The sequence below is a fragment of the Argiope bruennichi genome, chromosome 1 (assembly GCF_947563725.1).
Source record: "Argiope bruennichi chromosome 1, qqArgBrue1.1, whole genome shotgun sequence".
NCBI classification, from domain to species: domain Eukaryota; kingdom Metazoa; phylum Arthropoda; class Arachnida; order Araneae; family Araneidae; genus Argiope; species Argiope bruennichi.
The window spans coordinates 112122011-112141179 of record NC_079151.1 but is presented as its reverse complement, the minus strand read 5'-3'; the positions used below and the strand labels follow the sequence as shown (position 1 = coordinate 112141179).

The window sequence follows — 19169 nt, the reverse complement described above, 5'->3', positions numbered from 1 at the left end:
ACATTAGTTCACTTCATTTCCATATTATGTTGCCAGTTGAACAAATCACAGCAACAAATAAAAAAAGCCGACAGTTGCATAAGAGAATTACGTCAATTGTTGGCAACAATTACGAAACCGCTATGCTGTCTGTCAACAAATTTTGTTTCTGAGCAGTTTTTGTTTTCCACATATCTCATTGTTAAGCTTCTATTTAAAACTTACATTCTCAATGTCTTTATCAAAAATCACACTTTTTGTATTAGCAACTCTAGCTGTGATATCTACGCTGGTCGCGAAGTTACAGAATATTGTTCATATTAGTAATGATGTTGAGTATGATGATATTAAAGTGGAATATTACCAAGATGACTTGTATCCAAATGATAAACGACAACATTTAATGTGGTTTTTGCAAGTAAGTAAATTTTAATAATTCTCCATTTCGTAACATTTTAATCAGGTTTTATTATTTGTTTCTAAAATATTCCCACCGTTTTTTGTGAGAAGCATTAATGTTTTTTATTCCTTCTTTCGTGAAATATTTTTTCATGAGATAAATCTATATTTAAAATTTTTACCATTTAGTTTGATGAAAACTTCAGAAGTGATGATAAATTATTGAACAGAATTTCCTACCAATTAATTTTATGTAGCAGAATTTTTTTTTGTTAAAATTTGAAAAACAAAATCAAATCCAAAATGGGAAAACAATCAGGAAAAGTGTGGGAAGGAAATTTGCACCCTTTCTAATCTTAATTTATTGCTAACATTGTTTATGAAATTAGGTCTTTGAGAAATCTGCATATTTGCTTCATTATAATAATTTTCAATATCATTGCATGATCTGTGCATGAAGATATTAATTTTGATTGTTATAAGCAAGTAAGTTATTTTACATTTGCTAATATAATTAGAGGACCTATCAGACTATGAATTGAGGTTATAATGTATAAGATAATAACTATTTCCATCTGAAAAATGGTTTAAAGATGTTGTGCTCATTTACATTTTTAGTGTTACTATTATATGTTACAATAATTCATGCTACATTTTATATGTTTTTAGTGCACTTGACTTCATAGTTCATTATTTATTCTATAATAGTTGAATACATCTATTAAAAAGCAATTCCTGTATATCTATATTTCAACATCTTGTATCTAACAATAATTTGGTAATTATTTCTGTTTTCTGATACATTGAAATTATTAATAATATTGATTGTTTCAATATGATGTTGTCTTGGTATATATTTAACAATAAAAGTATACCTTTAAAATAAATGTATTCTGCTATGGTTTTGAATTTTTTTCTTTTACCCCTTTCTTGAAATTTCAAAAAATTATTTTGTTAAATGATTATAAGGAATTTTGTTTGTCTTTGATTTTCTGTATTCAAATTAGTATGTAAAACTCATTTTCATAAATCATTAGATCTTCTAATATATTTTTAAATGAATTGATTTATACATAACTAGCTGTTTTCAATGGCAACTAATCATCTATCATATTAATTTTATTAATGTTAACTGATTTCAATGAGTTACATCTTATGATAACAAATAAAAGCATAATTTTGCATAATAAATATAATGCAATCTATCTTTGCAGTGAAATTAATTTGTAAAATTAATTTTATTGATTGCATACGAGCTATACCAAGTCTTCCTTTTGCAATATCTCTTGAAAATAAAGGGTTAAAGAAGGTGGCAGGTATGTTGATGACATATCTATGAATCTTGAGCATTCTTATCAAAAGAAGAAAGATAGGGGGAGCGAACTTTCTCTGAATCAGTACAATGATTTGAGTTCAGGGTTTCTGTTGTTTTTATCTCCCCCTCCCCATAGAGAATATTCGGTATAATAGAATTTTTGAAATTTCTCTTGAAAATGAATGGTGGTTTGTGATAAGCTAACCTTTCATAACATATCTAGGGGTTATAAATTTTCATATTAAATAAAAATTAGTGAAATTCATTCATAAGTTTGGGCTAGAGTATTACATTTTTCTTTCTGTAGAGATTGTCCATTGAAAGACCCTTTTTGAAATTTCTTACTGAAATAAAGGTGTGTTTGTGTGTGGGAGAGGCAACCACTGATGAAATATTTAGAGTTTATGAGCTTTTAAATGAAACATAAAATATCAGAGTTGGCCCAGTGGTTGCTTGGTGGTATAATAAGTCTGGTTTTAGTTTTGCTAATTATTTTAAATTTATGAATAATGATTAATATTCTTAATAATTAAAAGCTTGTAAAATTTCATATTTATTATTAAAATATAAATATGAGATGTGTGAATACAATTTTTACATTAAATGCAATTTTTATGCCCCAAATCAATGAATTTTTTCTTATCCAATCTTAATGTATCACTCTTTTGTTGTATTTACAGCTTGTGCAGCACTGAAGAAATAATTCGATGATTATGTCATTTCGAAATTGGGAGAAAAGAAAAGGAAATAAAAATATTAAATAAGGAATTGATCTGTAACTTTTAAGATGTTGAATATTGTTTTATCATTTCTTAATATATGTATATTTTTTTCAGGTTTCAGATTTGCATTTGAGTATATTTAAAGATCTGTCTCGTGGTTCTGACTTGAAAAAATTTTGCAATGAAACTGTTTCTGTTATTCGACCTTCTGTTGTCCTTGCTACAGGTTTGAATTTTTTTATTTTCCATAAATGCATAAAGTTTTTAATCATTTCACTTTCCTAGTTTGAAACTTAGCTTTATAAATTACTTTATCATGTTTTCCAATTTATACTTCAGTTGTTAAAATAAGTTGTGCTATAAATAGGATAGGAAAAGGAATGAAATTTTTAGTACATGATTTTGAATGGTTAGCTATAAATTAAAGAAAAATTTACATAATTTTAGAAAATGTGTAATATCAGATTTAGCTGGAATGTTTGCTTTGTATTTAAAAAATCAAATATAAGATCTTTTTTTTGAAACTAGAATTAAAATTCATGCCAATGCAAATTTAGAAGTGAAAGTAAATGACTTCTTAATATAATTCTGATAGTAATGTCTCAATCTCTTATTCCCAAACAAGAAATGTTAGTATTGACAGAGCAATAACAGCATGCAAGTGCTCAAGAGAGATAGGGTTCTACTAATTCAACAGTACTGATTTCTAATGGAAATGTTGATTTTTTTTTTATCAGTTTAGAAATATTCTGTAAGACATTTTTAATATAATTGACTGTATGCTTAAGAAATAGACTGAAGGATTAGTCTGTTGGGAACTTATCAGTTAAGAAAAAGTATTGCAAAATTTATTTCTTAGTTTGGAACACATAAATTAAAAATATTTTGTTAAAATTTTTTTTTCAATTTTAATCTTCTATATAAGATATTAAATCTTCAGTATTTTAGCTCATTAAAAGTAAACAAATTTGATATTCTGTTACGAATAAAAAGGCATGTTTAACAACTGGCACCAATAAGATTACTATACCGACATTTCATTTTATGTACCCCCAGTATATTTAACAGAACAAGTTACTAAGCATACATGTTAATTATTTTGCCCCTGCTTATTTCTACTTTTATGTTTAAGAAGGGGTTATTATTTTTTTTTTAAAAGATAAAATCTATTGTACTGCTAATCATTTGCTTTAATTCTGGATTTATTTTTATTGCATGGCTGTCGACTTGCTGCATTTACGCCTATAAATACAATATTGTATTATATACAAGTTGTATCGACTTTCTTTATAAATAGATAAAACGTAAAAATCAGTTTGTTTTTTTCATGTTTTATGAAATTGATTTGACTCTGTATAAGAAACACCTGGAATTTAGTTGATAATTTCTCTATATATTGTAAAATAAAGTTTACCTTTTTTATATTTAGCCTATCATGCAATTTTCAATACTATTCACCCAAGTTAGATTGATTGCATTTTATTTCTTCTTTATGACAATTTTTAATTAATGAAATTTCGAACTAATTTTAATTGAATGTTTAAAATCAGTAGGAATGGCAAATATTAAATATTGTTATATATATCTGGAAGCACAGTTATATATATATATACATATAACAAATGTTACAAAAAAACTTTTTTGTGCTTCATTTGCTAGTAAAATTTGATGTACTTTTTCTTATTTCAATACTCGCAACATGTAATACTTATAGCAAGGTACTATAAGTATTATAACTGTCACAAATCGAATCAGCTTTGATGTTTGCATGATAGCAGTATCTTATGCAAGAAAGTAAAATATATTTAAAATTATTACACAGTATTATGCCAACATACAGGTAAAGGAAGGATTTTTTTAAGAAAACTTTTAAATAATTTTTGTTATTTGAATGAATATAAAAAAGATAACTTTAAAACTTGAAGTATAACTTATAGTACTTAAGTAAGTAATAACTTATAAACTTTGTAACTTAAGTTATTACTTATAACTTAAGTAATAACTTATAAACTTTGAAAGTATATTTGATTTAGAATTGGACTTATACAATTATACTTATTATAAAATACCATATGCAAATGTCATGTTACTACTTTCACCATTTTGAAGGATTCCTGTTGCAGACAGACAGAATAAATGCATTTTTTGCTTTATTGATATAAATAATTTGTCATACTTTTGTAATAAACAAACTGGAAGGATTGGATTAAAAGAATGGATTTTTTTGTCAAATTACTTTTATTAAATTTTTGATTTTTGTTATTTAATTATGCATTTTATTATATAAATTATAATGCAATCCATGGTTCTAGGGGAAAAACAGTAAATAATAATGGCAGAAAGAATTTTTTTATTGTTGTAAATTTTTTTATTTGTATTGGTTGTAAAAAAGAAAGTAAATAATGGTGGAAAGAATCTTTTTATTGTTGTAAATTTTTTTTAGTTGTATTCATTAGATAGCTTGACTCTAGAAAAAAATTTTCATTTTAGGGGATCTAGTTGATTCAAGAACTGCTGATCTGTTGGGATCTAGGCAGTATGTTGAAGAATGGCGTATGTACCAGCAGATTTTATATGATTCAGGTGTTACTGTCAATACAACATGGTTAGATATTAGAGGCAATCATGGTAATTCGATTTCTGTATGTTTAATAAATTTATTACATTTTAATAAAATGATTCATTATATTAATTTATATTTTAAAGCATAACATTATTGCACATATTACCAGTTTTTTGCATGCAAAGTAGTGATTACATTGATAGTTTATTTTATCCTTTAGGTATTTATGATAGTTTATATACAGTTTTTTTCTTTTTATTAAAAGGAAATATTAGAAATTTATTACTTTACCTTTAGTTACCACTTGCTTTGCCATTAATAGTTATTGTTTCTTCCATGTTTCTTTTCAAACAAAAGTTTCTATACAAATTTTTTGAATAGAATTCTTCCTATTCTCTTTGTTTAATTGTGTGACTTCAAAATTGCAATGATTTGCTTAGAAATCAAATTTTATCAATAATTTGTGATGTGCATTGATTTGATACATGCTAAATACTCCTTCACTGCTGAAAAATTCCCAGATTACTATAAAGAATTGTTGATAATTCTGGTCAGCATCATTTGATTATAATTTCAAATTGAAGGTCTTTATTAAATAGCCCAAACATGGTCTATAGATGTGAATAGATATTGAACCAATCAAAGTTTTATATATGACTTTAGTAAAATATTATTGTATAATTATTGTCAATAGTAATTACCAGATGTAGTAGTAATTATTTCTGTTATATATGCCCTGATATGACAGAAATAACTACTACTACCTTTTTATTATTACTTTAATATTTTATTTATATAATTAATTAATGCAGTTTGATTTTATTGAAAAGAAGTTTATTTTTATGAGCTTGTATTTGCATTTATTTCACTGACATCTTCACTGATTGTTATGCTGTTAATATTTTTCAGATAATTTCAATGTTTTATCACTGGATGATAAAAATGATTTATATAGGTAAGTGAAAAAAAATGATTTATTAAAAAATGATGCCATTATTGTAATGTAAAACAGTACTATTTATAAAATAATTTTTAATCTCTTGTACAGTAATTTAATAATACTTAAAATTTCAGTGGTACCACAATACAATAAAGTTTATACGTTTGCACATATTACACAGTTACTATCTGTCTGGTTTAGAATTCTGGCATTTTTCAGTCAACTATTTAACAGAGCATCTATTTAGTTTTTTTAGATGGTATTTCAGAACCAATGAAATATGATCTGCTTGTTTTGCTATATACTTTCTCATAGTTTATTCTGCTTTCTAAGTGCTGTTCTGAAGCTTTGTGCTTTTTCATTTTTTTTTAGTAAAAATGATTAATTTAATATTCTAAAAACTGAGTAATTTGTTCAAAAGGAAAAAGTTTGCTTTAATGTGTATTCATTTTAAAGTGCATTTTTTTAATCCTCTGACTACTCACTTAACCGGGTAACTTGTATTTGTGGGTCGATGTTAGGTTGGTTCCTGTTATAAACTAGAGGTGCAAGATGTAAAGTAAGTTATGAATGAGAGTATCTTCAGGAAGAAAAATATCAGCTAATCAAATTTGACAGTGATAGATTACATTTGCTTGCAAGAGAGTTACAAAAGATTACCGAAGAAATTAATGTTAAATTTGTACTTGTGTGAATTTTCAAAATAAAATTTATATTTTTGATCTTTGCATTGATTTTTATGATAGAAGTATTAAGATGTAAACATACAGTGCATAAATTAAAATTTTTGAGAAATTAATCTACTAAAGTTGTTTTTGTTAAAAATTTTATTTCTTGCAAAAAAATAAAAGCCTAAAAGCTTCAAAAGATATGAAAACCAAAGTGCACAATTTTGGGTTTTAAAGGGATAGTACAACATCTAAGCTAAAGCCACATGAGAAAAGATAGGCCGCTGTGAAACAACTCATTCAATAAGAAAACATTCTATCATCCATTACATTTATGTCTTTGTCTTGCAAGTGGCTCAAACTAATCAGAGTTTTTATGCACTTTTGCAGTTGTAAGGTAGTTACACTGAAAAATGCTCGCTAGATAATTCAAGTATAAAATTGTAATAAGATGGGATGTTTTCTAATTTTTTAAATTCTATAAATTTTTTAATATTTCATGAATGCATTGATTTATGTCATCTCATCTGTGTTGCATATACATTCTTGTAATGAATAGTTAACATCAAATATTATGTTGAACTGCATTCAATGTTCTCCTACTGATACAAGGTGATGTGCCAACACCTATTTTCTAAAAAAGAATTTTTGATAAATTACTTTTTTGTTGGAATTATTTCTTCAGTTTTTAGAAGAGCTGAGCAATTTTAGTCAGAAATTGATATTAATCTGTAAATGGTTCAAATTAATATTTTCTAACTACATTAAAATTTAATTGTTGTTTTATAAAAAAATATAGATGTCTATTTGCATGTCAAAATATTCTTAAAAAAAACTTATATTAGCTATTCTAATTAGCATTTCTTTGAGGGGGAGTTATTGAAAAATATAATAACAAATTTATTTTTGTTAGTATTAACTCATTTTAACAAATTTCTAATACCATCTTATTTTATTTTTGATCGATTTTCAACTAAAAATTAATTTACAATAATTACATAAATAACTTAAGTAATAATATCTCTTTATGTTGGCCATGCAGCTTTGGAATTTTCATATATTTTTTTATTCTTTTTTCTTGCAGCTTTGTTAATTTATCTCATTAGGCATAAGTGAATTAAATAGGGAAACTAAAATAAAAACCTCAAACATATGCATCTTACTTATTATTAATATAAATGTATTTTTTTAACCACAAATATTATTCAGTATTCTACAATGATTAAAATATTTATTATAAAAAATTATTGTAATGATTTTATTTCGAAAAATGAAAATATTTGCATATTTAAGTCGGAAGATAGTATTTTTAATGGAATTATGTCATGATGTCATCGATTAATATAGTAATTTTGAGCTTTTTTTCTGCAGAAAATATTCTACTCAAGGTGGAAAACACAGACGTTCATACAGCTATACATTGCAACAAGGCACTGAAACTTATACTTTTATTGGTATTGATGCCTGTATGGATCCTGGGCCAAAACGACCTTTTAATTTTCTGGGAGTCTTAAAGAAGGTGATTTTTTTTAATAGTTTAAGCATTGCTTTTTAAACTATCAATTTGAAATAAGAAAAGAAATAATTTTTACAGCCTTTATACATACATACATATATATATATGTATGTACAAACTATGCATTTTATAACAAATAATTTTAATCATTGATGCATTAGTATTTAGAAATAAATTTGTATTTCATTAAAATCAAAATGGGCATTTATTTTACGTTTATAAGACTGTCTAAAATCTTATTACTTTGAAAATATCTATTATTAGCTTTATTTATCATAAAACACTGCATTTAATCACCTTTGATTGCCATTATAGAGCATTATCTGCTACTATGAAAGTATCAAAATTTCACCTTGTTTTAAAATTAGTATTATAATTAATGTTATAAAGTAAAAGCTAGTGTTAATGACCAACTTAAACATTGTTTTCAAAATAAAATTTTGAATAAAATTTTTTTTCAAAATCATTTGAAATTTTTGTATTGATATAAAAAACTTTTTAAGTTGTTGTGAGATTAACATATATATATATATAGATATATAAATAAAAATTTGATGTTTTTTTTTTTTTTTTTACTATTACTACTATAATAGTACTGTTAACATTATTATTATTAACATAAAAAATTACCTTATTTATGTCCAGATGCACTTTTATGAAAATTCATTTTGTGAACAGTATTCATTACTGTTCATTTTCCAAGATTCTTGGATATAAATTCAGTTTTCTTTCCAGTGTTAGCTTCATTTATGATTGCCAAATGACAAAATGATGTTTACGACAAAATGCACTTAATTACTCATTTTTGTGAGAACTTTTTTGGTATCAGAAGGATGTGTACTTGTAATTTTAATAGTTTGAAATAATATTTTTATTTGTATCTTTTATAGTTCATCATTTTCTTTTATTTATGGTTTTCAACTTTAAAAAAAAAAAAAAAATGAATCGCCTTTGAAAAAAAAAAAAAAAAAAAAAAAACAGTCTATATATTATTGTTTTAAGTCAGTGTTAAATGAATGTGTAAATCATTCATTTTTAAAATGTTGTCTTTGAAACATATCTTTGTACAGGATGAATACTCACATGTAAAGAAACTTCTAGATGATTCTAGAGGTGGCAATATGACTATTTGGTTTGGACATTATCCAACTTCAACTATAGTTGCTCCTAATCCTGGTATAAGAGAGCTTATGAAGTGAGAAAATTATTTTTATAAAATGCAATAGAATCTAATTATCTGGATTAATTGGTACCAGTTCTGATCTGAATAATTAACCTAAAAAAGGTCATTTTTTTTCTTAGAAAAAAGAAGCAAAATTTTTTTATAATGTATTAATTTCATGATTGCAAGAATGATGTTATTTATATTTTGTTACTATGCATTATACTAAAATTATCACTTTAAACTTTTTAATCAGAGTTGATTGCTTTGCTGTTTTTATTTTGGAAGATTTTATTTCTAGATTTTTTTCTAAGTAGTCCAGATAATTGGAAGTCTGCTGTACTATATATAAACATTAGTTTGAAATTTTTTAAAAAAAGAATTTATATTGCATTTTACCTAATTCATTTGCATTTACCTAGTTCATTTTACCTACATTTATTTTATTTTATGCTATTTAAAATTACACTTTTTAGAGGAACTGGTCCATATCTTTGTGGTCACCTACATACTTTGGGAGGGATGGTACCTGAAATGTATACTTTACAGTCAACTGGAGCTTTAGAACTGGAATTGGCTGATTGGAAAGATAGACGGAAGTAAATAGTGCTTTATTCCATTTTAGCATGTATAAATTGTTTTCTGATTTTCTCATGGTAAAGATTTGGTAATTAAAAAACTTTCTTAAAAAAGGCCAATTAATGTACAGATTTTTATAATAAATTTTTCATCTTATATATAATGACAATAATTAAAATGTCTATTTAAAGGTATTGTAAAGACAGAGTTATTTATATTGCAATTAAGAAGCTCATATGTAATCTTTTTTCAAAATGTATATTTAAAATTTATCTGGAGTTATACAGTTTTTGTAAAGTTTTATCAGTAACATCTAAAAAATTATCAAACAAAATCTATATTTGCACTTGCTTAAAATATGCAAAATTGGTAATTGCTTATATAAATGATATTTGTTTGAATAACAAAGCAATTTCACAACACTGCCTCATTTTTGCTTTTTTTACCCTGATTAATTTTTTTGAAAGTGGTATTAATAGTGGAATTGATTAAAATAAATTGAAGGTTGCCTAAGCATGTAAATTAAAAGATTTTATCTGTTTTTAAAAAAATTTCAAATGTAAATAATGTATATAAAATAACACAGATATATTATACAATTCCAAAATTACATCTAAAAAATATTATTTTTATCAAAATAAATATTAAATTTATATCAAAATTATGATTAAAAAGATAAAAATAATAAAAAAAAATTAATAATATTTATTCAGAGTGCGTATGACAAATTTTATGATCTAAAAATATTGACTTTCTAATTCAAGGCCACTAATTCAAATAATGAGTTGCTTGACAGAAAGAATCAAAGCATTAATTAACGATTGAAACAAAGTTATTATTCACAATTCTAATTCAAATAACCAGATTAACTTATGTTAATAGAAAAATTAAAACATTAAATTATGATGATAGTTGCAATACGAATGTTACAGTTTTGTTCGTATCGTAATTTATAAGAGATCATATATATGTTTGTAGTGTATGCCTCTTTGAAATTAGTTTCTCTTATAGTATTGAATTATTTTCATAGTGATTCAAAATTTAAAACATTATTTTTTGATAAATAGTTTGAAATTTTAATAATGCAGAATTGATCTAAATTGTTTATAATTTAATTTGATTCAGTGAAATCTTTGTCATAATATAAATTATTTGTTTGTATAAATAATCACAATTTTCACATATTAGTTTTAGGAAGTTTGAAGTATTTATTTTTGTTTAAGATATCGTATTTGTGCTGTGGATCATGGGATATTTTCCTTTTTTGATAACCATATCGAAGATTGGCCACTGATTCTTGTGACTAATCCAAAAGATGCTATGATGCTGATGCCAGCTATTGAACCTTTATATCGAGTAATGAAATCTACCCACATCAGGTAATACTTTTTATGTTTTTGTAAGTGTTTTCTTTGCAGTTCTTTTCTTTGTTGCAGTTTTCTTATTGTATGTATATATACAATAAGTAAACTGCAATAATAAGTAATAATATCAGAATAAATGAATAAAGTTAATGATGAATAAGATTAATAATAAATTTTGTAACATGTAAAATTTAAATATAATAATTTTTTTCAAAGTAACATGTATTTTGGTTATTTAATTTCATGTTAGTGTAAATATTGTGATATTTGATTTAAAAAAAAATTATATCTAAATTGGAATGATTGTTGTTTCTTTTTTCTGTATTTAGTTAAGTCTTATGCTTTTCATTTTAAAAAATGACTGAGTAGTCCATAACTGATCTGTAAGATTTCTGCTATGTAAATAATGAACTTTTCTCTTTTAGGGTTCTTATATTTTCTCCATATCCTATCGCATTAGCTAAGGTGAAAATAAATGATGATGCTTGGATTGAACTTAAACTCAGTGAAGCACCTTTATATGTTGCCAAGTGGGAGCCACTAAAGTATATGGAAGGACTGTACACAATGACTGTTTATGCCAAAGTAATAAATTTTTCAAAACAATATTTTTTTTTGTTGAAACGTGTATTGCAAGGACACATTTTAGGGCCTAACTTACTAAACTTATATTATTATTATTTTTTTTCTTTCTTTCTTTCTTTTTTTTTTTTTTTTTTTAATGAAAGAGAAAATATGCAGTTTTAATGTTTTTTAATTATCCAATTTTTTTTGTTTTTAATGGATTTATTAAAATTTTTTTTATTTTTTTATTTCTGTAACTAAGCTTTCTGTTTGAATTTTCTATATGAATGTAATGTTAGAGTTAGTGCGACCCAAATATTAAACACTAACTTCTGGAGCCTATCTTCTACCTTTTTCAGAAAAATCATATGTTCTGAAATTAATAAAAAATTTTAATGGAATAAGCATGATATAATTTACATAAAGTATCTAAATATAAAACTTATACATATTTGAAATAATAAAATATGGAATAGGGTATTTTCTGTTTAAAATTTTACATCCTTTATATTTTGGCAAAAATATTCTATGTTGAGCATAAAATGTGTCTTCAGAATAAATGAATTTTTAACATCATGTTAAAGACAATATTTTAATTCCATATTTAGATTGATTATTTTGACATATACTGTTCACCAATCTCAGAAAGAACTAATTGTTTGTCTATTTCAACAATTTCACATTGAAAACAAAACTTTTGACTAAATTTCCAATCATTTTTTCCAAACAGGAGAAAGTTTATCTGTACAACATTTTTATTGAAAATTGATTTTTGATTACTTTTCAGAAATATATTTTTATCCTTTGGTCTTGAATTAGCATTGCACAGTGTAAAATTTTAAGTACAGTTTATTCAAATGTTTTGGGTCATATTGACCTGAATTATGCATTAATATTGACTGAAAAAAAATTCTCAGAAAACGATATAAGAAAAGGAAAGTTCTTTTCAGTGAAATATCATCTCTAACAAAGTCATGAAATATATATGAACTAACTTCAAATCACGTTTTTTTTTTTAAGCAGTTCAGAAACATTTCAAGTCAAATAGTTTCAAGCTGAACAGAGGGTTAATGTTTAGTAGAATCTATAATTGTAAAAATACTCAAAATGATTGATAATTTGAATTTTTTTGCTAATTTATTAGGACTTCATTTTCCCCATTCAGGTAATTTACTACTACTCTAAATCATTTTGTTAGTTGTTTTACATTCCTTTCTTATATAGTTTTCCATATCTGGTGGGTAGCTAGATTGCTAATGAAAGAGAAAAAAAACAAAACAAGAATAGTAAATCCACAGACTGCTAAAGAGGACAAGACACTCCTTTTTGTCTAATTACTTAAAAAGATAGGAAAAAAAATTATTACTACTATTTATCCTTCATCAAACCCCCTGAATTTAGAGATTCTAGAGATGTATTTCATCTGTTAATCCAATCTTCAAAACTTTTGGATTTTGTTTGAATACTTTTGGTTTTAACTGGTCTTAAATATTTGCAGTAATAATAATAATAATAATAATCTGTCTAAATTACTTAATTCTGTTTTGTAATAATAGTCATTAAAATTAGTTGTCATTCAATGTGTACTATAAGGAAAATAATCTTGTTTAGTGTTGTAAATGGTAAAGTTTGAATCCTTTTCTTTGATATTCTTTTTAGGATACTAGTGGAAAAGAGAGAATTATAAATCATCAGTTTTCTTTGGATAATTCAAGACCCACATTTCCTCTTACTGCTAGGTTAGCACTAATGGGACACATATCAGTGGTATGTTTGCGTATTTTCTTTTTATTGATGTTTACATTTAATTTATTTTCTGGTCATCATTGTAATTAATTTCTACTCTACCTAGGGCCAGGCAATTTTTGGAGTTTCTTTGCTAATAACATTGCTGCCTTTATGCATCATGAAAATTTATCTTTGTTTTGGAAAAGGTATGGATAAATCTTGATTATATTGTTGCATATGAAAAGATTATTAATAACAAACATCAATTAAAATAGCAATGGATATATTAATTTTATCTGAAGTAAGATAATAAATAAACTTACTGACTCAAAGTTAAATAGCTCTGAGCATATTTCCCCCCATAATTTATGATGAAACAGATCACTGAACCGATTAATTTGAAATTGGGAAGCTGACTGCACTGAGCATATAAGCCTTTCAATAATTATTGCAATTAGTTTTATACCTGTCTTTTTGTTAAACTATGTAATGTTATTTCATTCTAATAAAACTTAAAATTTTTTTGAGTTTTCTAGTTTGAAACTATGTTAGCTAAATTGTCAATTTCTGAATCTTTTTTCTTCTTTGGATAATGAACAAACACAACATATCTCTAGTTTCATGCATATTAATATACAGTAAAATCTCTAAATATTGTATTTCTATATCTGTTTTTATTATATCAATTTAAATTGTATATTTTGTTCAAAGGAAATTTTTTGAAATAAGTTACAAGCAAAATTTTGAAAAAAAAAAAAATCTACCTGAACATTTATTTATAGAAATTTGATTAATTTTTTCACTTGAACTATGGCATTTTTGCTCTGAAGAAAAGCTGAGAAAGTTGAAATTAATTTGTAAATTTCTCTTGATTTGGATGGTTTAATATATTTCTTTATAAATTGTATTTATTACTTTATGAGAACTGTAAATTTCTGATAAGCCAAAATAATTATCTTCAGCAGTATTTTATTTTTATCTGTTAGTAGTCATCTTTGATCACCAATTGATTATCCATCATATAAATATTATTAATTTAAACATGCAGCTTTTTTCTTTATTTTTGGCAGATTGAATTATTCGAATGCTCTAATTACTTGAAAACAACAAAAAACAATTTTGAAAACGAAAAAAGTATGCAGAAAGTCTAATTGTTTTTTTAACTAATAATTTTAATATCAAAATAAAAATGTTTTGGATATTTTGAATTCAGTGATGCTAAATATTAGAGCTTCAGTTGTTAAACAGTTACTCAGAATGACTGACTCTTTTTAAGATATGAGATTTAGCGAAGATTATTATTATTTCTGCTAATCTTGATCATGCATTACAGCTATAGAAATTACTAAAATAATACATTATTTAGCTACTTAAAATATGCTAATTTTAACACATAAATGAATAATATAATCTCTAGAAGATTAGCTCACTATAGATAAAAAGATTTGATGCTGTAGATTTGATAAATTTTATTTTTACTTAATGGGAAAGTAATAGATTTTTAAATAACTTTTCATTTAATGCTTTTAAAAAATCTTGAATTAATGGGCTTTTCATATGTTAATTTCAGTTAATGTGTCAGAAAGATAGAAAACGGGTTATATTTTATTGTAGCAAAATAATATAATCTTAATATTATGATTGATGTTTAATTTCTTAAAATCCGTTGATGATATGGAAATGGAAAAAAAGGTAAAATTTTGCTTAGTTTTAAACTACTTCAAATCCTGATTAAAATTTTGAAAAGTTTACCTTAAAATTCATATTTTATCCCTTTAAAGTCTGTGCTTATAGAAATTACTAAAATAATACATTATTTAGCTACTTAAAATATGCTAATTTTAACACATAAATGAATAATATAATCTCTAGAAGATTAGCTCACTATAGATAAAAAGATTTGATGCTGTAGATTTGATAAATTTTATTTTTACTTAATGGGAAAGTAATAGATTTTTAAATAACTTTTCATTTAATGCTTTTAAAAAATCTTGAATTAATGGGCTTTTCATATGTTAATTTCAGTTAATGTGTCAGAAAGATAGAAAACGGGTTATATTTTATTGTAGCAAAATAATATAATCTTAATATTATGATTGATGTTTAATTTCTTAAAATCCGTTGATGATATGGAAATGGAAAAAAAGGTAAAATTTTGCTTAGTTTTAAACTACTTCAAATCCTGATTAAAATTTTGAAAAGTTTACCTTAAAATTCATATTTTATCCCTTTAAAGTCTGTGCTTAAATTAGTTGCTCTATGTACTATGGTCTACTTTGTAGATAAACATACACACAATGATTCATTTGTTTTAGCACACATTATTTATTTTATGTGAATAAATGTGCATTATCTTTTACTCAAATATTTTTAAGTGGATGCAATTTTTTATATTAAATTTTTGAATGTATTATCAGTGATTGAATTTCAATGTTTGAATTTAATCTAATACGCTTAGATTTTCTATTTAAGGCGAAGGAATTAAACTTAAATCTGAGCGAGGCTTTTGCCGAAGGATGATTTTCAAATTCAGTTTGCTTGCAAACGTGGACATACTCTTTTGGCCTGTTGTCATAGGAGCCTTATATGTTGCAGTAGGTAAGCGGGAACTTTGAGTTATGTGTGCATATATAGTTTGGCTGTAATTTAAATTTTGTATTATTTTCATAGCTTTCACAGAAATTACATTTTCACAATTTTTTAGGTCCATGGTTTGTTGGATACATAATTGATGATCACATTGGAGTGTGCTTCGTGTGGGGTATTTTCTTAGGTGGAACATTTCTACCAGGTGGATTACAATATTTTGCTGGAACTTTATATGTAAGTTAACAACAGTTATGTAACATTTGTAAAATAAATAAATAAATATATATATATATATATATATATATATATATATATATATATATATATATATATATATATATATATATATATATATATTGCTATTATATATATTGTTTTTATACTATATATATTATATTTTTTACCTTAAAATGATGCTGTTTTTAAATTACTTGTAGATTGAATTTCAAGGAGGTTTTGGGAAAAAATTCCAATTTTGTTATTCTACTTTATTTATAAAATGATGATGATTAATTCTAAAACTAGTTGTAACATCATTAAACTTAAGTTTTATATTACAATGTTTTATTGGGTTTTTTTTTTGTTTTTTTCCCCCATTCTGAAAACTTGAATGACAGTACTTATGTGTGGAACTTAGCTATTCATCAGAACTATTATGCAAAATTGCTGAATGTTGTCATCTGTGATGGAGAAATGATGGTTCATTTTTTACACTTTGCAACAATGATCTATGATACATTTCTGATCATTTGATAGAGGAATTAGATCAGTACTTCTCATTCCTCTTTGAGGTGAACTTCTAATGGAGCAGCTATGATCATTCTTCTATAGAAGGAAGAGAAATAAATTTATAACAATAAAATAAGTGAGGACAGATGTCAATGTGCATAGTGTGAGAACAGTAATGCTAAAAGTGTAGGTAAAATTTGACTTACCTTTGTTGGTTAAAAATACTTTAAAATTTATATGTTTTGGACAGTCTAGAGGTATTTTTTCCTCTTGTTTTAGAAGCACCCTGACTAAACAAAACTTAAGTTATTATAATATTTTTATGGTATAAATATTAAACACGAACTAAAGTTTTCTTTTAATTTTAAAATACCATTTTTGTTACTTTTTATGGATTTAAAAAATGAAACACTTATTGGCAATAAATATATATTTTATGTGTATCCATTAATCTGTATGTGATTATAAAATTTTTTTATTTGTAGCTATTTCTTTTGTTTTTTAATTAAGATTGAATTCTTTTTTTTTCTTCTTTCAGCTTGTTACATTTTATATCCCTTTTATTCTGTGCCTTTCAAATTGTCTTTACCTGCAGTACAAAAGCATCAGAGATGGGCGACCCAAACCCTGCAGCCTATATTTCTATGTATGTCGTCATTTTCTTATGCTTTTTTTCATTCTGTGGCAGTCCCTATGGGCTGTCGTTTATTTTTTCTCTTATGGTACGCTGGCTTTCTTTTTGGGTTTCACGCACACCTGGTCTGTGGTCATGGCCTTGATCTTATGGAGAATTGTTATCATACTTCCTGAATCTAAAATAAACAGCATTGGACGACCTAGACAAGTTGTTGGAACACCTCTTCTGCCAAGTAATCAAGCTAATAAACGCCTTTCACCTCCAACGGAGGAAATCATAAGCCCTAGCTGATGCTATTTTTGTTGATCTTGCTGAGTGATACTTAATCATTCCTCTTTTTCTTTGTTTGATATACATGATTTAAATTTATCATTTAATTGAGGTTTTTTTCCTTTTCTTCTTGTTTTTTCTTTATGCTAGAATTTTATATTGTTTTAATTAGAACAAACATATGTAGTTTTTTGTAGTTTATACATTAAATTATTTAGAGTTATATTTTATTTAGAGTTATAAGATAATTACAATTATTTAGTTTATGCGTTCAAAATTTTCTTTGTTAAAAAAAAAAAAATTCAAAATTGGTCCTCTTTTTTTTTTTTTTTTTTTTTTTTTTTTGCCAATTTGAGAAGTAACTGAAAATATTTTTTTATTTTTTGTCATGAATTGATTTTTTTATAAGTTGATCAATTATATTTTGTTGCTCTGATGAAGTTCTTATTCATTTCATGATAAAAATTGTTATTAAAATTTTTCATATAAATTTTTTTTTCAAGCATATGCATATTTTATTTGTCTTTATGTTGAGACAATTATCATCAAATCAAGATAAGGAAGAACTTCACTATTTTAACAATATTTTATGCAACAAATCTTGTTTTTGAAATAAATTGCTAATTTTAGTGTCAAATAATAATTGTTTTAGTATTTCAATTTTGCTTCTGTGCAGCAAATCACAGGGCAACTGAGAAAATATGTGTTTCTGTTAAACCGTATGATATCAGTCATACAAATTATGGAATTTGTTTATGAAACTCAAATTCATAATGATTTGAGCATGTCTGTGATTCATGATAAATTTGAAAATATTTAAGAGTCATAATGTGATTAAAAATTGCTAAAAGAAATTTTCTTTACAGTGCATACTTGTTGAGTTTCACTTCATTTGTTAAAGGAATTTTATGTAATTTTTAAAAAAATTAATGTGAGAATTTTAAAAGTATTTTGAAATTCATTTTAAATTTTGAAAACTGTACAAAAAAATTGAAATATGCTAATTTGGTTAACATTGAAAAGATTATCAAAATACTTTTGTTAAAAATGAAATAATTTTTCTGTCTAAGTCTTCCATGGGTTTAGTTTCATTCATTATTGATAGGTACTTTAAAATAATTATGCTGCAATTTCATAAAAGAAAAGTGCCATTTTTTAAAATTTTGTTAGTTTGTTTGTGCTCTGAAAATATGTAACAAAATCAATAAATTTGCCTAAAGTTAGCAATTTAAATGTTTCATATTTTTATTGATCTCTTATTAATTTTATATGTTTTTTAATTCTTTCTAGTAATTTGGAAAAACTTTTTTATGGGGCCTTTTATGTTTATAAATTAATATTCATAATGTAACTGAGTACTCAAAGAAAGGGCAATTTACTTTATATATCATCAGGTTTCAATTACCATTTACAAAATTGTAGTTGTTTGTGATATATTGTTGTGT

The 19169-nt window shown here is 24.8% G+C and overlaps 1 protein-coding gene across 1 annotated transcript; it reads left to right on the top strand.

Moving 5' to 3' along the window:
* The first annotated feature begins 121 nt into the window (after nt 1-121).
* LOC129967463 (transmembrane protein 62-like) lies at nt 122-17986 on the top strand. Its single transcript, XM_056081887.1, has 14 exons — nt 122-397; nt 2530-2641; nt 4906-5043; nt 5888-5933; nt 7958-8105; nt 9173-9297; nt 9741-9863; nt 11067-11222; nt 11633-11792; nt 13431-13538; nt 13624-13705; nt 15972-16097; nt 16204-16322; nt 17356-17986. The coding sequence occupies exons 1-14, from the start codon at nt 212-214 to the stop codon at nt 17743-17745; spliced, it is 2019 nt and encodes a 672-aa protein (XP_055937862.1). The 5' UTR covers nt 122-211; the 3' UTR covers nt 17746-17986.
* The last annotated feature ends 1183 nt before the right edge of the window (nt 17987-19169 follow it).